General features: G+C 50.1%; 1 protein-coding gene across 1 annotated transcript in view; it reads right to left on the bottom strand.

Annotated features, from left to right (window-relative positions):
• PLXNA1 (plexin A1) overlaps positions 1–25,658 on the bottom strand; it is a 331,470-nt gene that overhangs the window by 97,053 nt on the left and 208,759 nt on the right. Inside the window, exon 6 of the mRNA XM_087431622.1 lies at positions 19,853–19,923. Within this exon, the coding sequence (XP_087287748.1) occupies positions 19,853–19,923 (71 nt within the window). The remainder of the gene's footprint in view (positions 1–19,852; positions 19,924–25,658) is intronic.

Raw genomic sequence — 25,658 nt, 5'->3', positions numbered from 1 at the left:
GTCATAAATTTTACATCCACGACTAGTTGCAAACTTTGTATTACAAATAGCCTATTTTTCCTTTTATATCTTCAAACAGACTTTTGGTCTTTGCTTAAATAGGCATTTAGACTAAGCTGCACATGGTTTTGAGCTGATGCAGCAAGAATCTGTACAGTAACAAAACCTGGATGCAAGGCGCCTTTTGTCACAATTATTACTGCCCTGCACTTTCCCACCATGGCACCAGACTAGGTGCCCTCTTCTGTGCTTCACCAGGCAATGTTGTCCTCGTCTCTGGAACTTCAGCCTGGGACTTACAGACTAGTCATCGAGTGAGCCTGGACTCGAGGGCCAGTTATCACGAGGCTGGGTTAGGTCAGGTGGGGCTGCCTGCCCCAGGAGTGTTCCCAGTTCAAGATCCCCTTAGCAGTCAGGATGGACACAGACTGTGCGGGCCTTAATGCCCACTCCCTGGAGGGAGGGAGGGAGGCTCTCAAAAGCAGGGAGAGGCACAGAGGAAGGGATGCCACACCTGAGACACACTGCTTCATGCCCACACTGCCATTCTACTCACCGGAAACCAAGACCCAGAGTGACAACACTGCCCCGGCACTGGCTGAGTGTGCCACACAGCCCGAGACAGGGCAGGTGACTTGCAGTCATACGTGAACCCCAGAGCTACATGGTAAGACACGTGCCCCTTCCAAAATGACTCCAAAATCTGACTAGACGTGTCTTTAAAACACGGAAATGTGTGTCATAAAAACTGTTTCCCCCTCCAGGATCGATGTGACCACTTCTTCAGTTCCTTTTTATCTAAAAAATCCATATTTCTAACTCATATTTAGAAATTCATACCTATGAATTTGGTTTGATGTAGGAATTAGCTTACTTGACCCAAGGAGATAATGCAAAAGATAAAAAAGTGGGGAGCAATATCACAACGGCTCCCAGCTCTGGCTCTGACAGCACGCTTATGACAGTGACACCGTGTGTGGAGCAGTGCCAGCACTGTCAGGGCTAACAACCCCAGAGGCGACTGCTATTAGCCCATTCACTAATTAGGGGCCTGTTTGTAGAGCTAATGGGAAAAGCAATCATTTGTTAGCTTAAGTAAAACTCCCGGGCATTCCTGACAACTGTCATCATGGAAAAGTCTGGAAGGCAATTCATCTCTTCCTGTGAAATTCAAAGAAGGGACCTAGAAAGCCAGAGTCATCTCTGACAGCACAAAAATGAACATAACCTCCTTAAGGAATTTGCTGGTAGGAACTTCCTGTCTTTGGCTCCTAATAGATCATCTTTAGCAGCAAATAAATATGTGTATGTACCGACGCGGGCCCATTTCCACGTTTGCATTCCAGGAGTCTGATTTCTGTGGTTCAATCCAGTTTCTCTCGGCCTTTGAGCTGAGGGAAACAGTCACAGCTAACGCCACTGACAGGAGAATAGATCCAGGATCCCAACTTGGAATGTAGCATCTGGTTAGGGGCACGTGGGTGCGTGTGAGCGCCTGAGTGAGAGTGTGTGAGTGTGTGTGAGCGTGTATGTGAGAGTGTGTGTGTGTAGGAAGAGGGGGTATTTTGATGCTGCAATTGATTTTACTTGGCTTATGTGTTAAAGATCAATAAAAACAGCAAAGTTTTCTAAAGATGATTTTATTCACTCCTTATATAAGTTTTAAAAAGCTTGATTGTGAATAAAGAATATTATTGTTATTGTTGGGGAGTATTTTAGGGATGGGCTAAACCAGTGTTTAGGATTTAGGGAATTTTTTAAACTCATGAATGTGGGACCTGGAAAAATGAACTCTTCTTAACTGTTATCACTACCAGGATAAAATTTAATTTGCCACCCAAAGCTTCCTAAGCCCTTTTGCCTTGGTCCTGCTGGGCACAGGGCACATCCCCCACAAAAGCCACTGGAAAGGCCCAAGGGAACTAACGGCCCCTATGGCAGGAGTACAGGAGGAGGTTGTACCTGGCTTGGGGGGCAGGGCTTAAATTCTGGAGGAGGCCTTAGAGATGGGGTGGTCAAACTACGTCTTGGTACAGACAAGGAACCAAGGCCCAGGGGGAGGTGACTTCTCAGAGTTCTGGGTGCATTCAGTAGACAGTGCAGGCATGACCCCGCTCTCCTGACACTGTCCTGGCCTGAGACGTCCCTCGGCAGTCATCCAGATGCTGACCCCATCCCACCAGGATAGCACTCCTTTCTGAGGCGGACCTTCAAACAGGGGCAACCTAGTCCCCAAAAAGGCAGGAGGCCCAGTGACCATGGCTGTCACAAGGTGGTTGTTGAATCAATGCCCAGATGGGCAGCGCATCAGAGCCAAAGTGGTTCTGTGTACCTTCCTGCACCAGGTTTGTGCATGCCCACTCATGGCAGCCTAGTGTCGCCTGGCCATGGGGCACATGGGCCGCCCTGCAGAGCCAGCAAGGCAGTAGGAAGGTCTGCGCCCACCCAAGGAGCCCATGCCAGGCCCATAGACCTCGGGGTGTACGGGGACAGGTTCCCTCCCACAAGGCTGCTGGTCACTGCAGGCTCTTCTGACTCAAGGTGGAGGAAAACCTTCTCTTGGGCCTGACCCTGGGAAGGCAGCAGACCCCTCTGACCTCTAGAGCCATTGGATCAATTCAGAAGCTGGGCTCGATTTACTGGCCTTCCCTGAGGGCTCTTCTAGGGAAGAGATTAATTTGTTGGCTGTAACACATGCACTTTGGCAGCTGATCTAAACTGCAGAGCACATAACAATCACTTGGGAGTTTGTTTAAAATGCAGATTCCATAGCCCCCAGCTTGGGGCGTGGCCCTGGACTCTGCATTCCATGGGATTCTGAGGCAAGCAGTCCATGGACCACCACAACCCTGGATTACGGCACATCGGCACCGCAGATCTGCAAAGCATCATGTCATCAAGACTACGGAGGGGCCTGTAGACAGGAGGGCGCAGTGAAGGCCCTGAAGCAGCTCTCTCCGAATAACAGCACAGAACATCTCACCAGAGCCTCTGTCGTCCTATAAACATGTACCTTAGTGAGCCTGAGCTCTGGGTGGCTGCAGGATGACACCAATGCACCCAGGCTGTGGACAAGGAAGGCCAAGCCCTGAATCCTGGCCCCACCATTTCCTGGCCCAACAACCGTGGGCAGGTTAGCCAGACTGGGCCTCAGTTTCTTCATGATAAAAATGGGGTCAGAGTGTCTTCCTGTCCCAGGCAGGTGTCAGTGCTCCATAAGAGGAGGAGGGTCCCATCCTTCCCGTTGTGGAGTCTGTCCTGGCCACTTATTTCAAGTGCAGATAACACCAGGGGCCTGTAAGCTGGCATTTGACTTAGACCCCTTTTCCTCTGGTAATCAGTTTGGAGCAGACTATAGAGAATGAGAGCTTTGAGAACTGTGAAAGTGGGTATTTATAGGGTGGAGGTGGGGGGTTAAGGCCATTAAGAAGAGAAGAGAGTACTAGGCATGCCCACCTCAAATGCTCTGAGGGGCAGACTGAGAGGGAATTTTGGCCAGAGGAAAGGCTGTGTGGGCAGAAAGAGCCTGAGGTCAAAGTTCACCTGGTCCTCAATCTGCCTTGAGCCTTGAGTCGGCCATAAGGGCCACACAGTGAGACACACGGGTTCCTGTAACCAGTCCTTCTAACAGGGTCCAAACAATGAGCAGGCCTCCACGCACCAGCCTAACTAACCAAGATCAGAGAAAGGCTGATGACGAGGCTGGGGGTCAGCTCTGAAAAACAAGGTCAACTCAATAAGCGGGTCCTGAGGGTCCCATGAGCTGGGCCCACAATGGAAATGAAAGGCACATGTAGAATTTTCACTTCCATATGCAGAACCCCAAATAGTTTAAGCAAGAAGGGCGTTTACTGCCCCTAGTAACTGGGAAATCCCAGGATGACTTCGCAAGGGATCCAGGGCCTTGACTCTCATTCCATGGGAAGGGCAGACAGAGGGGGCCCGGTCCTGCAGGGGCGAGGCCAAGCAGGGCCTTGGGTGCTGGGCACAGGCAGTGAGAAGCAAATCTTCACATTTCCCCTGTGTCCTGCTACATGAAGACCTGCCCCGTGCAGCAAGAATGGAGCCTGCTCCCCAGAGCTTCCTGAGGACAAGGCAGCCCAGTCTGAGAAGTTGAGACTGACCAGGCAGCAGGAGCGGGTGCAGTGGGACAGGAGGTCCTCGTTCTAGATACCCCAGGCTGTGGGGCTTTAGGGGGCAGGAACAGGTGGGAGGAGGTGCTATAGGCTGACTTGTTTTGCTTCCAAAGGAGATGGAGCTGTGGACTGCAGAGAAAAAAAGGGAAGCGGCAGGGATGGACAGAGATTTGCTTCCTCAGCCCTCACAACAACCCTGTGAGCTCTGGATGGTCACCCCTTTTACAGAGCTGAGGACTGCAGCTTAGAGAGGGGACTTACTGGCCAAGCTTCACACAACAAGTGAGAGGCATGACCAGGATTTAACTCAGGTTTCTCTGCTTCAAAGCCCATGTATTTTTATTGTACTCAATCACCTCCTAGAAGGCAGAACAGATGCTAGCCAGAAAGCATGAAAGGTGTTCATAGGCAGGAAGGTGACCAGAGAAGACCAAGCTCCTCTCAATGTCTGTACCCGAGAAAACTAAGAGAACTTGAGGTTTGGACCGCCAAGCTACTATTGGTGATCTTTACAGAATCCTTGTGGATGAAGAACACTGGAATACTAGAAAGAAACGGTCTTCCACTTCATGGTTTTCAAAATGGTGCATTCAATAACACGTACACAGAGCCCAGATAAGATTCTAGAATGGTGTAGTCAAGAGGCTGGTTTCAGAGAACTTAGAAAAGGGAGAGGCGATCAGCAGGAACAGACGAGCTCATGGCCAACACGTCATCGCACACTCCCTCCTCTTCCCTTTAACAGGGCTCCTGCTAGGACGCCAGCTTCATGCAATGTTCTGCTGGCAGCAGTCTCCACCTCATGGTCCAACCTGGTATGCAAGAAAGAATAACATGGGCTGGATGTCCAAGGAAATATGTCAGGAAGTATGTCCAATGGTTGCATCATTGGACCCACATGGATGAGGGCAGCTCTGAAGGAGGTTTCTACTGGTGTTCTGTCTTCAGCTCTGTGCAACTTAACATTTTCATCAATGACTTAGCTGAAGAGGAGAAGGCATACCTAGCAAGTTTATGAAGGACGGAGCTGGGAGGGATGGCAATTATGTTGGATGACAGAATCCACATATCCAAATAATCAGCCTATGGGCTGAACTGAATCTACCCCAAATGAAGTTTATTGGGGATAAATATAAGGTCCTAAACCCAAGTCCAAACAGATCATTTAGTAGCCATGCATGGAGATGAGTTTGCCAGAAGCTTTATGCAAATGGTCAGTGGGGTCCAGATAACAAGACAGTGAACAATCAAGCTATTTGGTGCTGCGGCCCGGTGAGCGTGCTGTTGACAGAGCCCGGTCTCCAGACAAGGGAGGTGATGGCTGCACTGCATTCTGGCTGGCCAGCCTGTCCTGGCTCCCAGAGCCTACTGCTAACAGGGAGCACAGGAGGAGGAGACAGACACTGGAAGCCAGGCATGTGCCTCATTGGATGGTTTCAGGAATTGGGTATTAGTGCAAAAAGGATAAAGCTGAAGGAGAAGGAAGCATAGAGGGCATAAAAGTTCCCTTCAAATATCTCTAGGGCTCTCATGCAGAGGCATCTTCACCGTGCTCTAGAAAGTCCTGGCGGCAGAGCTAAGGAGCTGCTGAGAGACAGTCCTGAGCTCCATCAGAGAGCACTTCTCTAACAGGCAGGGCCGTGCGGAGATGGTGCCGTGCGGGCGCTGACAACTGAGCTCACTCTAGCAGAGGGGAGAGAACTCGCTGAGTGCACTCCGAGCATGCCAGGAAGGACCCTGCTGGCATCTGGGATTGGATTAGATGACCCAAGGGCCCTGTCCAGCCATAGGGGCCTGTGGTTTCAGGGATGTCACTAGGCAGAGTGACTCAGAACCTCATCTCATTTGTGCATGTGTCAGCGGACGATGACAGTGGGAATGATGGTTTTAAAACACTTCAGAGAGTTACTAGAAATCATGGCCTAGCGTAGACACCCTCAACTTCCCAGAGAGACTGGACTTTATGGAGAAGTCTTAGAATCGTGGATCTTAACTCTCTTGGATCTGACTATCCAGAAACAAAAGCCCTTTCTTACACAATAAAACCAGCAACCACAGGTAGCTACAGGTCAAGATGGGTCTCTCAGGGTCCACTCTAGCCTGGATTTACAGCCTTGGGGTGGTCATCAGTAAAGTGCCAAGGGTCACATGTGGTCAGCCTGTACTATGCACATCATTTCTCTGAAGATGAGCCCTTCAGGGCAGGCCTTCCTGCTGGTACGTATCGAGACAGAGAGCTCTTGGATGGCGATGGGTGGAGATCCCAATACTCAGACCCTTATCATCCACGCCATGGACTTTCTTCCCATGGTCTGGAGACTGCCAGGATCTTGAAACATAACCACCTGAGATACCTGCCTCCACTAAACTTTAAGGTCTGTTAAAATAAATATGCTTTTATAGAGTGCTGCCAAGGAAATAGATCTTTCTGGAATATCCACCATGGTCCTGGAAGAACTGGATACCGGGAGACAGGTCTCGCCAGCCTCCACCAGGTTGGGTCCTGTTGGCAGCCTCTCAGAAGTCAGCAGAGCCCAGAGCCCACGTCACTTGCAGAGGGACGAGTAGTGCAGTCCACCGTGATCAGATCTGAGGGGAATTCTTTAGCTCTGCCACCATTTTACCTTTTGACAATTTCCCCACGCCCTCACCAGACTACCTTCTCGGGAGAACGAAGTGTGCACACCCACATGCCGCATGCACAGGGCAGGCCCACAGCCAGGCGGTGCTGGTGCGCCAAGGCCCATCCTCAAGTTAGATAGAGAGGCCCTCTTCCGACGAGCCTCCTCCTTCCCAAGGCAGAAGTGACCACGAAGAAACCTAAGCAAAGCTTTCTCTTAGGAAGCGGAACAGGGGAGGCAACAGTACTTGGAAAGATAAATCTAATGACAATGAGGCTAAGCAGTAACCTCTTTACTGATTTAAAAAAAAGGTTCCTGTACGGTAATAATATTTAATCCCCAGAAGCTAATCTAAATGTAACACTCAAAACAAAACAGAAGTGGCACAAAGGAAAAGAGCCCCAGCCGGGCCTTTGGAGACGCTGGCTTTATTCCCGAAGTGAGTGCCTTAATAGAACTGGGAATGAAACACCATTTCTGTCTTTGTCAAGGGGAGAGGATTAACAAATTGTCCTCTCTAAGCCCAGTTTCCTGAGTTACGGATCTCTGAGCAGTAAGAAAGCACAGGGCGGAGGCCAGCCGCCCTGCGAGGTTGCCCTGCCGGTGAAGCCTGCAGGCACTGTCACCAGAAGCCGTCTGAGTGGGGTCAGCTGGGAACACTGGCTCCAGGCACTTCAAACCCAAGAGGACCTTCACTGAGCCCACCGCTCCCATGATCCTTAGACAAGCTCCCCTGCCCCTCCTCATGCAGGTGCTGGCGCTGCTGGGAGCCCCCATCTGCCCGCTGCCCTGGGGTGCAGTAAACAAACCCTCTGGCGCTCAGGAGCCTCCCTGCTTCCCTGCTTGCTCCTCACCTGGCTCCTCCCACCCTGGCCCTCCTCACTCCCCTGTGCTCAGAGACTCCCAGGAAGCCATCCTGTCCACGCCTGGGTATCTGCTCCAGCGTCAGAGACAGTCCGTGACCCTCCATCTGGAAGTCCCAGTCACCCTCTGTCACGTTACCCTCTTTTACCTTCCTCACAGCACTTTGCACAATCATCTTATTCTGCTGCTGACCATTTGTCCGTCTCACTGCCCTGAGCGCAGGAACCCTCTCTGCCCGCTCACGGCTGTACCCCAGAACGTGCCCACACACAGGCCCCCAGTGCGTGTCTGCTGAAGAGGTGAGCCCCCGGCTTGCAGTGCTGCGGCAAGCTCCTGAGCAGGCTTCCTGCCTCCCACCTCAACACCACTACGTCTCATCTCCCAGACACTGCCAGTTATCTTTCTAAAACACCAATCTGATCATATCAATTCCCCACTTAAAAGCTTTTTTATGGCTTGCCACTGCCGGTAGGATGAATTCCAAATGCTTTTGTATGCACGGAAGGCCCTTCACATCAGGGACCAGGCTGCCCTTCCAGCCACAACTGAGGCTCATCCCCACCCCCTCAGATAACTACTCCTCCAATGCAGGTGCCCGGCCTTCCTCTAACACCTCACAAGGAGAGGCCCGGCCCCGATTCTCTGCTCACATTGACCCCTGATGCAGAGCCCACCTTGACCCAGTGCAAAGGTGAGCTCATCCCTGAAGCCCCGGGCGTTCCAGCAGAATTAACTGCTCCACTGCCTCTGCTCTGGGAACGCTTTATCCACACACTGCCGTAGCAGCTATCATATACTACAGTGGGTTTCCGTTCATCACATACACATTGAGTGCCTCAGCGCTAGACCCTGGGCATACACAGATGGATAAAACAAGGCTCTTGCCCTCGAAATGTTTGTAGTCCTAGTAGAATTCGATGCTTGAACACAGAAGTGCAAAATGGGGCTACAAGTGGCACGGCAGGAGGTGTCCCAGGGCCCCCCAGGCTTTATGGGGCACAAAGGAGGCACGGCTAAATCCATGTTGCAATGGGGGCGGGGAGACAGCTCGAGGGGAGTGCAGAGGGAGAGGGTGCTGTCTGTGAGCAGGGCAGCTGGGGTGTGTCTGTGCTCTCCAATGGAGGCTAAGACCACACCTGTCCCTCATGCACACTCTGGTGCCAGCCTCAGGAGAGATTCCACATCAACACCATCTAATGTTCTCTTTAGAGAAGTGATTATAAAAACGTTAAGGGGGAAGTAAGGTTATGCGGCAAATACACCCCAGCCCTCCCCGAAGCCCTTCTGTGGATGGTGGCCCCCGGTGCCAGAGCAGGGGCTACGGGATGAGTCACTAGAAGCGGGGAGGGCCTCCCTGCCCTAACCAGGGTCAAGAGGAAACCACCAGGATAACTCTTCCTGGGAGAGACCTGGCATCCGGCTGCCAGGGCAGCTGAGACAGAGGGCTGACGCTGACGCACAGGAAGCAGCTCTTCTGTTGTTTGTGATCAGATGGGGAAGAGGGTTGACATATACCACATTCCAGTACAGAGCAACACTGCTGCTTTCCCTTAAACATCTCCAGAAGAAGATAAAGGCTGCACATTTTCCTTCCCTCAGTTATAACATTACAATTGCTCACTACAAGTCAGGAAGTCCTTCTCTAGATCTAACTTAAACTGTCAAGCTGCAGTTCCAGGCTCTCGTCCTGCTACGTCAGACAATGTCTTCTTCTCAGAGAAATACAGGTACATCCTCTGGCCTGCCTTCCCCTCCCAAGTAGCAGTTACCTTCTCAACCCTTTAACCATGGGGCCTCTCTCCCCTGGAGTCTGCCCAGTCTCTACAGTGGCCTGCACAGCACAGCAGGAAGCACCAGGTGCCAAGCACTGGATTATTTATGGCGACACAGACAGAACACAGAACAGAAAACCACTGGCTAATTCCTAAGTTTCCTTTGCTCAATAACGTTTCGACTTTGTTCCAGATGGGACCTTTGGATACACCCACCGGCAAAAAGCTACACTGCTTGCTTCAAGGTCCATCTCTCACGGACTCCCTGGTAATTCGTAAAACGGCACATCTGCCCAACCCTGGCCAACAGCAGCTGGAGGATCTCGCAGGAGTGGGCTGGGCCCTAATGAGGCAAGGGAGGAGGCCTGGAAGGCAAGGAGCCCACCTCTCCCCAGACTCCGGCCTTCCAGGAGCTGGGGCCAAGAACCTTGGAATGTCCATTCTGGCTTCACCCCGAATCACAGCTTATCTGTGCCTCACGTGTTCACACGGCACAGAAGATTTCCTCTGAGCATGAGAGCCACAGCTAAAGGACATTTAAAAACCACAGATCTAATCCCACAGCCTGTCTTTGATGGAGGGGAAGTTGAAGAAAAGGGAACCAGGGCAAGTTAGAGGCCAAGCCTCAGCCAGAAAGCAACACACTCACACACATGTGTACAAACACATACACGTGCACACACACACACACACATGTGCACACGGACACACATGTACAGGCACTCACACATGCTCACATATACATGCCTTCTCACATACACACGTACACGCACACACACACATACACACCCTCCCACACACCTGCACACACCTGTGCACACTCACACACATGTACACACACACACTCATGCAACTAGGAACACAGTTCCAGGGCAAGCTCTTGTGTCTCTGTGTGGTCACTGTCAGCTATCAGCTTGGGGATCTGATTCCCAAGTGTACTAGGAAACTACCTCTCCCTTGGCCCAAATCATCATCATTCCTTATCTTGTAAATGTCTTTATATTTTTATTAATTTTTAATTACATAAGCTATAAAAAGTATATGTATTTTTACAAAATCAAAAATATATCAGATAAAGCTACAGTCTCCTTTGACTCTTTTGAAATCCTGAACACCCTGGAACTGCCCAGAGGTAACTACTATTTCCCGCCTGGAGTGTATCCTCTCAGACTTTCTTCTCCATATCCATGAGTCACATGTACCTACAGAACAGGGAAAGCGCCAGTGTGTGTGTGCCGAGTGTACATACAGAGAGTAAACCACGACTGATTTTCACCTGACACGGTGTCTCCAGCATCCTCCCAGCCAGCACGCAGAGCCCCAGCTCTTCCTGCTTGACCGCCCTTTGCCAGGCCAGAGTCGGGGATCATGCTTCTCCACTGCCCAGTCACAGGCAGTGAGGCTGCTTGCAGTTTCTCACACGGAAGCAGGGCCGCAACGTCCCCTTGCCCATGGCTGCTTGTGCACACACATGAGGGTGTCTCTAGGGCACATCCCCAAAGGAGAGCTGTGGGGTCCCAGGGTCACCCCTTCCTTCGTGGCTCCAGATTCAGACAGTCGTTCAATCACTTCAGGTGCCTAGGACTGTACCCTCTTTCTCTACTGCATTCCAATCTCTCTCTCACTAAAACGTGAGTTTCTATATAATAATACCTACTATTTACTGACTGCTTACTATGTGTTGAACAAATTACCTCATGATGCCCTCAAAACAATCTTCGGAAGCAAGGGAGCATGCTCAGAGCAGTTATGTCATCTGACACAGGACACACATCAGGCAGCACCGCTGGGGTCTGCACACTCACCTGTTTGACCTGAAAGCCCCGCCCCACTGGAGGCCCCCCTCCTACATGGGTCCCCCGCCCCATCAGGTCCCTGCTGCATATTGCAGAGGCCTCCACAGAGAACGTGCTTAAACAGTCAACTCTTTGTTTTTAAATCCCACCCTGAAGTCCACACGATGGGCATCAGCTCACCCGCCTGTCCAGCACACACTTGGTGAGCACCTTTTGGAGCTAAGGCCTGGGCTGGACAGTGGGGATGCAGAGAAAAATAAGACATTGGACTGAGCTCTGGGTAGGACAAACAGTAAACAGAAAAGATGTGTAAGTTGGATTTTGAAAAGTGAGTATAATCTGTGAGGAAAAAAGAGGGAGGGAAATCTAGAGAGAAAACAGGACATGCAAAGACAAACAACTCAGTAGATTCTGGTTCTGAAATCAGGAACCAAGCACAGAGTCTCAGATTTGAAAACTATCTTTAGAACTCATCTGATCCAGCGATCAGTTTCACCTTGAACACTAGCCCCAAAGAGCTGACACTGGCTGCTGGAGGCTGCACCAAGGAGCCTGGAGGCCATGTCCACACAGGGGGTTGCTGGGATCCACTGGCGACAGTCTGCCAGGGCACAGGGCGGGAGCAGCGGCAGGAAGCCCTCCCCCTCCTCTCAGTGACAAGCCTCTCACGAGGCTCTCCACGGGCAGCCAACACTCGCTCACCCTCAGAACCAGCCCAGGGCTTTGGCCGTAGGGAGCGCTGTCACCCCATATGTTCTGTTTGGACTTTTTATTCCCACATGCCACACAAACCCTCTACACCTCTGTTCATCAACTCTCTTTCCACGCATCTTTGCTTCTCTTGCTACCAGCATTGGTGTGCGAGTAAACGCCTGCAAAGGGCCCTGCCATTCAGACACACACACAGAGTAGTGAGCTGCAATGTAGGAGACGGTACAGCACCAGGGAGTCAGTCACACACACACACACACACACACACACACACACACACAGACAGAGTAGTGAGCTGCAATGTAGGAAGCGATACAGCACCGGGGAGTCAGTCGGTCAGCTAAGCAGCAAGCAGCTAATTCCCTTGTCCTGTAAATTTCTGGTAAGCATCTTGGTATAGGAAAAAAGAGCAAGTTCAGACTCATATGGACCTGGGTTCAAATCCCACTCTGCCACCACCTGGCTGTGTGTCCTTGAGCACTTCTGTAAATTATCACATTTAGTCTTCATAAGAACCTGATAGAAACAGACACCATCATTGTCCCTTGTCCCCGTTTTATAGACTAGGAAACTGAGTTTGAAAAGTTAAGTGACTTAGTTTCCACATCTGCAAAATGGGACAACAATGGCATCTGCCACATGAGCTTCTTGTGGAAGAGGAGATCTAGGGGACCATGTAAGTGCCAAGCATAACAGCTGCACGTGGTGATGGCCAGCAACTGATTTTTTTAAGAAACATATTAATTGAATTTTGATTTGTTAAACAAATCATTAAATGGATTTTGATGTGTTAACCTCTCAAAGAGCCATGTACAGCAGTTTAAACTATGTATCTTGCCAAATTTCTGAAAAGAAAATGCTCCTTTAAAAAGGTTAGGTAAAATAGGGAAGTGAGAGATAAACTTGAATGTTATCTGGATTAAAGAATGTTTAGAATGTCATCTTATTTGGGGTTCAAATAATGACCCTTGTTTTAATAGGTAATCAATCTGTCATTAACTCACTAGATAGATGCAAATTGGGGAAGCTGAAGTGACTGGCAATAATGTATCCTCTCAGGTAGGTCCAAACCCTGCCCCACAGTTTATTTAATAAGCCCTCACTTCCAAGTGAGGGTGAAAGCAAACCACAGCAGCTCAGCTCCAGCAAGTTCCACGCCAGCCACGTCCACATTCATCAGACCTCTGTGCACCAAAGTCCTTGGAGCACGATGACTCAGTTTCAGGAAACAGTTAATAACCTTCTTCCTCCAACTCAATTGTTCTAATCTCTTTGAGGGCTGGCTCTTTGTGGGGCCAGGGAGGACTGTACAAGTTTCCTGACAGGGAGAAGCCAAGACAGGCTCTGAATGAATCTCACGGGAAGAGGACTGAAGGTTGTCATAAAAAATAGATGTGACACAATAAATGCAGGATGTTCCCTGGGGTCTCAATCTCTTCCTTCAGAAAATCGGAGCAATTCTGCCTGCTGTGCTGTTGTAAGGTAGGAGGGTGTGTATGTGTATGTGCACGTGTGTGTGCACGCGCGCACGCATGCACATGTGTGTATGCGTGCATACATACTTTGGATATCCATTTCTAGCCCAGCTATAGGATTCTTCCAAAACAAGAGTCCCCAGCTGTGAATTCCAGCCTCAACAACAACACTTCTCTTCAGTCAGGAGTTCTCCATTGACCCTCAGGCAGGTGTCTTCTGTGGCCCTGCATTTATGCTGAGCTTGGCAGACCTCAGAATAGCTTGGTGGGTGCAAAAAAAGTTAGAAAAGTCACCCATGCCATTGGTGTCTAGTGCTGCTAATGTAACCAATGTTTAATTGACTCTGCTTTAGTACCTACTGTTTCCTCTACCTGGTATGGCCACTTACTGCTTGGCAAACTGGAATCATTCTTCAAAAGCTAAGGCGGGACTTCTGTTCCCAGCTATAGTGCAGTAACTTGTAGAAGAACTATGCTCTACTCTGAGAAAAAATTTTTAAATGTTTGGAATAAAAAAATCTGTTTGAAGGCATCTAAGGACCAAGACAAAGTAGGACTTGAGGGCCAAAATTATGAAGAGAAGGGAACTGCAGAGAGGTGAGTGTCTGTTCCCAGAGCCACCTGTCCCCTCAGTTCTCGCCAATTCTCAGTGTAGGAAGAGAGGCTGCAAGTCAGGCAAACAGCTTTAGCTACAGGCAGAGAAGCCAGCAGGGCTTCTCCCACAGGACTGCAGAGAGACAACGTTCTCTGCAGCATGAGGCTGCCAAGGCAGCTAGGACTTGAGGGATCAGGATCCCGGAGAGAAGGGAACTAAAAGTAGTGAGCCAAAATCAACGCTTTTCCTCTTTTTAAGCATTTGTCAGATTCTTAAACTACTCAAGGCAAGTGGCTAAAGAGCTAAGTAAAAAGCCACTGAGGGGCCGGCCCCGTGGCTTAGTGGTTCAAGTACGCACACTCCACTACTGGCAGCCCAGGTTCAGATCCTGGGCGCACACCGACGCACCGCTCGTCCGGCCATGCTGAGGCAGCGTCCCACATACAGCAACTAGAAGGATGTGCAACTATGACATACAACTATCTACTGGGGCTTTGGGGGAAAAAGGGAAAACTTCAGCAAAAAGAGGATTGGCATGGATGTTAGCTCAGGGCTGATCTTCCTCACACACACACACACACACAAAAGCCACTGAAAGGCAGAGTGGAATTTTCAGAAGTCTCACAAAGCTGAGGAAGCAAAAATAGGGGTTGAGAGCTCAACCAAGAAAGAGGAGCCCTGGGAGCCCTGCCCCAGAAACAGGGGTGAGTCAGGAGTGGCCCAAGTTCTACCAAAAGGGCAGCAAGCATCCAGTCGGCTCAGTCCATCACGTCTTCAGGTGATCTGCTTCACTCAGGTGGCCATCAAGGAACAGGGCAGAGTACCTCTGAGGGAGATAATATACTCCAGAGCCTCTGTACTTTCTCTGTATAATATCTGCCATTCAATCAAGAATTACCAGGCCCACAAAGAAATAGGACCAAGAGAAAAAACAAGGCGATAGAAATAGACCCTCAGATGACTTCAAAATAACTGTAATTAATATGTTCAAGAAAATAGATGGCAAAAACCAGAATCTCACCAGAGACTAGGGGGGATAAAGAGCAAGTGGAACTTCTAGAATTTAAAAAAATGCAATAATTGAAATTCAGAATTCAATAAATAGGTTTAAGGCAGACTTGACACATTAAAAAGAGCAGCAGTGGGGCCGGCCCTGTGGCGTAGTGGTTAGGTTCGCCCGCTCTGCTTTGGTGGCCCGAGGTTCGCAGGTTCAGATCCCAAGTGCAGACCTACGCACCACTTGTGAAGCCATGCTGTGGTGGCATCCTACATATAAAGTAGAGGAAGATGGGCACAGATGTTAGCCTAGGGCCAGTCTTCCTCAGCAAAAAGAGGAGGATTGGCAACAGATGTTAGCTCAGGGCTAATCTTCCTCACAAAAAAAAAAAAGAGAGAGAGGATTAGTGACATGAAAGGTCAATAAAAAATCTCAGGCTACAGCATGAACATGAAAAAAAGTGATGACAACAGAAAAAAGATGATAGAGGCATGAGAGACACAGTAATACACACAACTGAAATTCCAGAGAAAAGACAAAACAGAGCAGAGTTTTATTTGGAGAAATAATAGCTAAGAAATTTCTAAAACTAACAAAAGGACATCAAACCCCAAGACATAAACCCCAAGCAGGAACAAAGAAAGGAAATTTACACCTAGGCACACCATAGACAATTTGCCAAAAAAAACAAAGACAAAGAGAAAATTTGAAAATCATATAGAGAAAAAAAGAAATTACCACAAAGGAGTAATAATAATACCAACAGCTAACTTCTCCAAGGAAAATAGATACCAAATGAGAATGTAAAGATCCCTGCAAAGAGCTGAAAGAAAGGTTTGCTATATTCTACAAATTTGAAGATGAAATAAAGATATTTCCAGACAATAAAAATAGAGAGAATTTGTAATTGGCAAAGCTACACTAAAAGAAATACTAAAGAAGTTCTTTAGTCAGAAGGAAAGTGATCTCAGAAAGAAACCATAAATCCATAAATCAGTAATGATACAGAAAATTTGAAAATGATTGACCAACTTAAACTTAATTGACAAATACAGAATACACCACAATTGACAGAATACACATTCTTTTCAAGTGCACATGGAAGGTTTACCAAAACAAATCATATACTGGGTCATAAGGCAAGTCTCAAAAAACTTTAGAGGATTTAGAGAATGTTCTCTAATCACAGAATTCAACAAGAAATTAATTATTAAAGAGGTAACTCGAAAATTACCAAGTGTTTGAAAATTAAGCAATACGTTTTTGAAATAACCTATGAGTTAAAGAAGAAATCAGAATGAAAATTAGAAAAATTTTGAAATAAATTATAATGAAAATACAACAGATCAAAACTTGTAGGATGTAGCTAAAGCTGTGTTTATAAAGAAACCAATACCTTAAATGCCTATATTAAGAAACAACACAAGCTGAAATGGTATTTCACTGCTCTTAGGATATAAGTAAAATCTCCAATATAGTTACAAAGTCCTGCACAGTCTGGCTTCTGCTGACTTGGAGCTTCATCCCTATCTCTTCTCATTCATTCCTTTCCAGCCACACTGGCCTTTCAATTTCTTGAATATGCTAAATCACTTCCTGCCCGGGGCCTTTGCACATGCTGATTCTTCTGTTTGAAATGCTCTTTCTCCTTCCTTCCTCAGGCCAACTTCTCATCCTGCAAGACTCTACTTAAATGTCTTTTTCTTAGAGAAAGAAGCCTTCACCGACATCCAAGTCTGGGTTAGGGTCCTCAGATGTGCTTGTTAATTCAAACTCTTTCTTTCACGGCTTATTACTGTAATCAGTCATTGTTTGGGCAATTGCTTTTTGTGCAATTAATTTTAAAATATTGCTTTGTCATCCCCCAATGCTGTAAGCTCCTTGCTGGCAGGAACTGAAGCCGTCTTGTTTATCACTATATCGCCAGTGCCTCCCATGGTGCCTGGCAAACAGCGGGCACTCTATACACAAGTGTTAAATGAGGGAATGAATGCATGGACATCTAGTGAACCATGTAAGTAACCATGCAGTTTACTCAAAGTCGTTAACAGATGCTTACTGTCTTGGAAGAAAACTCTCCAAAATTACTGCTGTCAGCAGTCGGCATTTATTTCTGTGGCATTTACAATGAAATTTACAATCATTTGCTAATCCAAAAATTCTCCCAGTCATGGATTCTGCCCCCCACTCTCAATGTTTTTTTTTTTTTAAAGATTTTATTTATTTATTTTTTCCCCCCCAAAGCCCCAGTAGATAGTTGTATGTCTAGTTGCACATCCTTCTAGTTGCTGTATGTGGGATGCGGCCTCAGCATGGCCGGAGAAGCGGTGCGTCGATGCGCGCCCGGGATCCGAACCCAGGCCGCCCGCAGCGGAGCGCACGCGCTTAACCGCTAAGCCACGGGGCCGGCCCTCAATGTTTAAGTAAAATAATTTCTAACTCTACACTGCTTCCTGTTTACTCTGTTTAGGAAAAGAAGATTTTTTTTAGTAAACTCTACTTATTTATTAAATCTGTTCCACGCTAAGCCAAGCTAAGTGCTGTAAAAGTGATTCAAATGACTGTCATTATTAACAGTCACACTAATACCAACAACAACTGTTCACATCCCGCGTCTGCTTTCTATGTGGAATCTCACTCAAAGCAGTAAAGGGGGCGTCATCTCTGTTTTGTAGATGAGGAAATCTGAGAGGCGAAGCGGCCTGCCCAAGGACATAGAACCAGGAAGGGGACAGCTGAGGTTGATTCCAGGTCTGCCTGACTTGAAGCCCAGGCAGGCTCTTTGCTCCATTGTGCTGCCCATCTTATTTTTCAGAGGGGGCCTTCGAGGGACAGCGAGGATGCAAAGACAAACAGTGAAGAACAGTGGCTCCAAAGCAGCGTAACCTAAGCTTGACCCCAGCCCAGCAGGTGACCAGGTGTGACCGTGGACATGGTACCTCTCTAGCCTCTGTTCTCCACCTGTGGAATGGAACCAACGATGGTAAATGAGAGGCTATAGTCGAGGCGCCTTGTGGAGCACCTACCATGTAGTAACATGTGGCAGTAATCATCAAGGGATGTTGCAAACAAACAAAAACCCTTCACTTCACTCGGATTAAAAATATACTCATATGCCATCTCCCCTTTGCCTTCAGAGGATACAAGGATTAGAATGGATATGACAGGCAAGTCAAATTCACTAAGCCAGGGATCAGGAGGCCAGGGTCCCCACTCTCAGGAGGGTGGGCCACATGGCAGGTGGCAAAATGCCGTGGTCACCGACAGTAAAGCTGTCTGGCTTTTCCCCAGAGCTTCTTTCCCTCAGCGGCTTGTTCCATGATCCAGGTAAAGAGGGAGAGGGGCTGTGGACCCATCATCACTGCTCCACAGACTGCTCCAGAGGGGTGGGCAGGGCGAGGGGCCGCACTGCAGTTTTGCCCATTGCCAGGGATCAAGTTATGGGGTGGCTGTCACTCTGGCCCCTGGGATGTGACTGCTTCCCAGCCTCTCCCTCTCACTGACTGTGCTTCTGAATATATCTCAGCCCTGATGAGCCAGATGGGCCCTCGCCTGTGAGGGCAGGGGTGTCTGCATGTGGGGTGGCACACACACCCTGCAAGGGCAGCTGGAACGTTCCATTTCTGGAGTCCACACAGCCCACAGAGCCCACTCACACCCAGGCCCTGTGGGATCCCAACGGGCACACGCAAAACCTTCCCTTATCTCCACCAGCATGCTGGACTGTTCTTTCTCCAAGTTTCCTGTTACTGCTTCAGGACTTGGAATCTCAAGATAAGCATCTTCTCTTCCCCAAACCTACTCTTCAGTCAGTCCTCCCACAACCCAGCGGGACCTCCCCTGTGTCAGGTGTCCACACCACGCCCTGGGTCTGTACTAACAGCCATCAGCCCCATACCCTTCCTGCTCCTCACACGGTTTCCGTCAGCAACTGTGTTTACTAGCAATTTGTTATCTCCTAGTCACCTACACCTCCTCTGACGTTTCCTTCTTGTGGCGCCCCATCCAAGCCCTCACCATTCTGCACTGTGACTGGTTTGCCTGGGGATGGGGAGTCACCTCGATTCACCCTTGGGAGGGAGAGACCCTCAAGAGAGAGGAAGGGACTTGGTCAGAGCCCCCTGACTAATCTGTGAAGGTCTCCTGGTTCCACAGAGACCATCTTCACACAAGGACCCAGAGCACAAGGCCCGGCCCTCCCTTCCCCAGAGGATCCCCTAAGACCTTCCCGAGACCTGCACCCTGAACTAAGCAGAAATGCTCTGTAATGAACACACTGCATGCACCTCCCGTTGCTTGATGTTCACGCACCTCCTTGTGTCTTGATGTCAGAGGCCTCCCCTGACAGCACAAGAGCACGACAGACAGGGGACAGAATGCTGGCAGTTGCACTGTGCAACCTGAGCAAGCCGTCAGTGTCCCTGAGTCCCAGTCCTTCGGAGAGTAAGACAGGGGCCACCCCGAGTGTCAGCATGCAAGAGGCACGTGGCTCACGGCCGGGCAGATGAAGGTGCCCACAGGGAACGGGCTGCTCTAAAAACCACCTCCACAAATGGGGGGGCCAGCAGCACCTCTTCCTTGACTCCCTCGGGGGCCTAATGACCAGCTCCTGGTCCAGCTCAGGACACTGGGCCTGAAATAACTCTGCCAGTCTGTGCAGCCCCACTCCCACTGCCAGGGAGCCAGCGATGAGCTGAGTGCTCATCTGGCTAATTACAGAGGACCAATGGCTGCCTCAGACCCAGGTGAGAAAACCGAGTAACAGATGGCCGTCTGTGTTATTAGACAAATTTGAAATGAGGCAGGTGATGGCAGGTTTCAAGCCACATCGGGAATTTTCACAAATACAGGCTAAGTTTAGGAAGAATAATAAACAAATTCTTACCTTATCATGCCCTCCATTTTTGAAGCTGCCTCATGGAATTGCTGTGAAGACAGTTTATAGATCTCAGAATTCTACAAAGAGAAAAACAGACCTGGTTACCAAAGATTGAAATTTTCCTCTGGCTCCCTCATGGGATGCAATCATGTTAGAAATCGACAGATGCTAATTTCTCGACTAGCATCAAAGCAGACTGATGTTTGATCCACAACTTGGGTCTAGCGCCCATCGTGGACTGAGTCCGAGAGGAACAAAGGCTGGAAAGACACATGGGTCCTGTGGTTCAGGGGTCAGCAACCCACCACCATGAGCAAAACCTGGCCTGCCACCCGATTTTGTAAACAAAGTTTTACTGGAACACACAGCCACACTCATGATTTATTTACACATTGTCCGTGGCTGCTTTTGTGCTATTACAGCAGAGATGAGCAGTTTCCAAAGAGACTATATGGCTTGCAGAGCCTTAAATATTTACTACCTTTAAAGAAAAAGTGTGCTGAGCCTTGATTTGGTCCAACCTCTATTTTATAGGTGGACTCTGCTGCCCAGAGAGGTGAAGCAACTTGCCCAAAGTCACACAGCAAGTGGCAGAGCTAGGTCTATAGCCCAGGTGTCTGATTCTGTCAGGTGTGTGCTCTGCTTCCTGCCACGACCACTGGATCCATCAGATGGTGACTGTCTGTCCAGAGCATGGAGGGTGGTTCCAAAAGCACATACTTCCATCCTTCCTGAGGCTACCTAGTACATGTGCACATACTGAGCCAGGCTGGTGTAGGGCACAGTCTGGGCTTGCAATAAGACAGAGCTGGGCTGAAGTCCTGGGGCCACTACAGTGTGACTGCGGGCAAGTTACCTCACTTCTTTGAACCTCAGAGGCAAGTCGCACCAGGCCACACGAGCCCAGAACACAGCATCCTCCACCTGTTTCCAGAGGATACCAATACAGACACATCTATAAATCCACCTGCCACCACGCCCCCGGCAGAGCACCACGAGGCTCACAAGTGGATGGACTGACTTTCTGCAAGAAGTGGTCTCAAGAATGAAAAACCCAGAGGACAGCTGGAGACAGGGCCAGCAGTGAGACCTCCCCAATGAGGGTGACAAGACAGCCACAGATGTCACATGGAGCCTACCGACCCCATGTAGGCCTAGGCCAAACCCTTCATAGAGCCTGGTGTGTACCCTAGATGGGCAAATGGAAGCTTCCGGCTTCAGGTGCCTTCCACAGGCACGGGTCAGTCAGGCCTTGCAAGAAGCTCCCGAGGGAAGTGAAGGGACCCCAAAGTCACGGAGCCATGCCCCTAGGCACACCCATCGGACTCTGAGCCTGGCTCCTCCCACTCCACCATGCACATAGATAGCCTGACCAAAAGGATCGAACCACTCCTTAGGTTGGAAAAGGTGACAGGTCCCAGATCAGAGCCATGCAGGGAAAGCGCCTTACCCTCATGGCTCCCCGTCATCCATCTGCAGGGATGGCAACCAGGGAGGGGCGGGGGGCACCTCCCCTGAGGACCCGCAGGGCACTGAAGGCAGAGTCCGCGCGGGGACCAGGCCTTCACCCCTACCCTGGTACCACGGCCTCCTGGAAAAGCCAACGGGGAGGGACGGTGGACGGGTGTGCCCGAGGGGGTGGAGCAGGCACCGCAGGTGCAGGAATTCTGCTCTGGGCCCTGCCGGGGGGGGGGAGGGGGGCAATGCAGGGCCTTGCACCCCTCAGCTGCAGAGTGCGCCCGGCCAGGTCACCCTGCCTCTCCCCAGCTCTGTTCCTCACCTCTGAACCGGGAGGTGGCCGATGCCTCCCTCCGATGGCCATCAGGCACAGCAGCTGGGAAATGCGAACACTCCCAGCATACAGCAGGCACGAAATAAATGGGGGTCTCCCCTCACAGCCAGGGCTGCCCTGATTCCCCAGTATGTGCTGACTCCTAGCTGCCCGGCACGTCTCCTCTCTGGAGCTCTGACGTTCCAGCCAAGAGATAGGATTTTGCCTCAACCAGTCTGACATTCAACCAACACTGACTGTCCTAGGCAAGGGAATAAGGACAGAGATAAGTCAAATGGGGGCCTCCCTCCCTCTCCCTGCATCCTTCATGGGGGTCCTTTGGACTCAGTCTGAACCTTCCACTCATGGGCCACTCATGGGACGGCAGGGGCCAGAGACCCACGTTTCAATTTTTGCTTTGGCACACGCTGTCTGTGTTCCCTGGGTAAGTCACTTACTTCCTTGAGCCTTGTTTCCTGGCTGTGAGACAGTGCACCTGCTCCCTCACAGGGTGGCTGAGAGACTGTGCCGGGCTCACAGTATCTACCCTGTTGGCCGACCATAGCCAGTCATTGCACCACTGAACTTTCTGAAGCTAACATGTGCCTCACCTAAGCTCTCCCACCCATCCTGGTCTGTTTTCTTTCCCACAAGATAGCCTCATGCCTCAGGCCTTCTCCTCTTTGAAGAAGTGTCAGGTCACAGTCTTCCAGGCCCCATCACCTGTCAATGTCCCTTACCAAGGGAGTATCCATGGCCCAGATGGGGCCCAGCATGCTGTGGGCTGACAGGACGCTTGGCACCCTTGCTCTGACCCTGCATCTCCATGCACACAGCCCGGCCAGAGTGAACTGGGTGAGCGGCTGAGTAGACTACAAGCTTAGACTGAACATGTGGTCAGCAAGATTTGTCACAGAAAGTGCCCACAGGCCAAGAAGTGGTTGTGATTACCCCACTGCAGCTTCCTCTATTGTCTCTCAGAATGACTTAGAGGAATTTCCATTCCTGCCGCAACCTGCCCATCCCACCATCTAATCTGCCTGAGCAGACCCTGGGCCGGGAGCTGCAGAGCGCCCCCACGCCCCCACTACTGCTCCCTGGCACATGAAGGTCTTTGTCCGTGCCTTGGGAGTGCTGAGCCAGCTCCCTGTGTCACCACCCTCGTGTCCACCAGGCCTTCCTGAAGCTCCTGGACTGCACCAGACCCCTCTGTCAGGCAGAGCACAGCCCTCCATAGACTCCTGGACCACACTGTCACTGAGGGGTTTCTGACGGACTGGAAGCCACCAGCGGTCATGCCGAGAACTTGCTGAGTGCCAGCAGGTTTCCAGACAAGTGTGCCTGCTCCTTGGCCTCACGGGGCTCCCAGACAACATGTCACAATTACAGTGGGGGCACCAGACAGGAGAGCCTGGCAGAGACTGTCAGACTGGCTTCTTGGGAACTGGCACCTGAACTGAGGCCTAAATTTTCTCTTTTACATTAAACAATGTTTTTGAAAAAATAATACATACATGTGGTTTAAAAAGGCAAAAGCACGAAGGACATAGGGTAGCAATACGGTGACCACCCAGCCTCTTTGCCAGCCTGGCCCCCAGAGTTCTCCCCTCCTCCACTGCATGTGTGTGAGCAAGCTCACACACGCAGGCCCACTTGTTGACATGCCGCACCATGCCAGACACGACAAGCCGCTCCTTATTTTTTCACTTACTTCTCAGAGGCCTCATACATTTTACCTACTGAATAGTGTTCCATTGCAGGGATGGCTGTCCCACAGCTCACAAGAGCAGTTCTCCACCCGTGGACAGTTTGCTGTCTTCTCTATTACAAGCAATGCTGAAAGGCACATTATGGCATCTATACCTTTCTGCACAAGTGAGCATATCTGAAGGGTACGTTCTAGAAGGCAAATTCTTGGGTCAAAGGGTACATCCACTTTTTTTTTGTGTGTGAGGAAGATTAGCCCTCAGGGCTAATATCTGTTGCCAATCCTCCTCTTTTTGCTGAGGAAGATTGACCCTGGGCTAACATCCATGCCCATCTTCCTCTACTTTATATGTGGGATACCTGCCACAGCATGGCTTGATAAGTGGTGCATAGGTCTGTGCCTGGGATCTGAACCTGCGAACCCTGGGCCGCCGAAGCGGAGCGCACGAACCCTACCACTATGCCACCGGGCCAGCCCCAGGGTACATCCACTTTTAAAGAACTGAGTCTTACAGGATGAGCAGAAATGAGCCAATAATGAGAGGGGTCTTGTAAAGGGATGCCGCGGCACGAGGGAGAGTGAGGGGCACCACATGATAAACGCTGCAGTCGCACCAGAAGCAAGGGTGAGGGAAGGGGCTGGAGAGAAAGGCAGCCTGGGAGCCGGCACAGGCGGTCTCAACTGCAGGCTGAAAGCCTGGACCTCAGCCCACAGGCAATGAGGGGTGAACCAAGGTGTTCTTTTCTAAGCAAGGGAGTGGCAGGGTAGATTTGTACTTCAGAAAGCACATGTGGCAGCTGTGTGGATGATGGAGGCAGTACCAGGAGAGCCCTGGGACCCCGCAGCACAAGCCCACAGCACCACGAGGGCAAGGCGCGCATCTGGGAGGGAGTCCCGCTGCCCACTTATAAGTCGCTGGGAAACCGCCCTGAAATGCACTGTACTGAATCCCTACATGTTAACTAGCACCCAGTGATGGTGAACTAGGATTTCTGGGTGCTTTTTCTTTTCCATTAGACTCTTCAGAGTCCCGATTTTGGAGTCTTTTCCTCCGCCCTATAAATGCCCATCCCCACCTCCCCCCACCCCACCAACGAACTGCTCCATATGCACATCTGAAACCAGAAGACCTGAGCTCCATTAATTAAATCTGCCATTAAAAATTAAATAACGTGAGTAAGAAGGTGTGAGTGTTATCTCTATGGGTTTCAAAAGTCACAGTGTTTCTTCAATTACTTCCCAAGCAGTTTTCATATTTTATACTGTCTGATTTCTCCAAGGGCCTGGATTTGCGAGATCAAAAGAAAGTGAGAGATGAGGGGAAGGAGGATGAGAAGGCGGAAGGGGAGGACAAGAAAAGGTGTCGCAGGCCAGGAAATAGTCCTGCTGCCCCCATTTTGGGGCCACAATTAGGGGAGTAAATCTGGGACAGGACGCAGGAACGGAGGCAGACCTGTGTCTAGCCCACTAACGCCATAAGTAGTGTGGGTGTGGGCGATCACGGCTGAGAAGACAACAGTGCTCATTCTAACAGCCTGCAGGGGAGCCGCTTTTGGGCTCGAAGCCCTGAAAGACACACACCCGAGTAACGAGCATTTGTTAGTTGCCACCAAGTGAGTCGGGCGTCACGGGAGACAGAGGCTATGAGGCATTTACGTCTGGCAGGAAAGACAGGATTCAGGTCTAAGGAGCATTCCAGGAACCAGTGAGAGGCAGCCCAGCACAGTGAGGTAGGTATGCGCTGACCCTGAGTCAGGACCCTCCTCCCACAGAGCACAAACCAGGGGCCAGCGTCTGGACCTCTGTGTCTGCTTCCTCGGCTTCACATCTGCACAACGAGAACAATAATAGAGCCTCCTTCATACCATTTTGTGGGACTTAGAAAGATGCAAATGAGATCATGCGTATGAAATGCTTAGAACAGTGCCTGGCACAGAATAAACACTTGGTAAATGTTTTAAGAACCTAACACCCAAATGCATATCAACCAAAGAATATATTTGGAAGAGAGATCTTGGCATACTGAAAGAGTGAGGGAGTTTCCTTGGGGATGTCAACTCCACAGAGGGAGTGACTGTCACCTGTTCTGCTCACTGATCTATCCCCAGAGCCTCTAACAGTGCCTGGCACATAGTAGGCCCTCAAGTAAATGGAAGTAGGGGTCAGACCGGCTAGAAAAGATCTGAGAAAACAACCGGGACACAGACATTTGTTTCGTCAATCGAGAAGGTTTGCTGAGTGGCTGCTCTGTGCCAGGCCCTTGGTGGGCACCGCCGAGGACAGAGCGGGTGAGGTGCGGACGCAGCCCCGTGCCGGGGGAGCTCAGGGGTGGG

The sequence above is a fragment of the Ceratotherium simum genome, chromosome 5 (genome assembly GCF_057802395.1).
Source record: "Ceratotherium simum simum isolate JZ-2026a chromosome 5, ASM5780239v1, whole genome shotgun sequence".
Lineage (NCBI taxonomy): Eukaryota > Metazoa > Chordata > Mammalia > Perissodactyla > Rhinocerotidae > Ceratotherium > Ceratotherium simum.
This window is presented reverse-complemented; position numbering and strand designations above follow the sequence as displayed.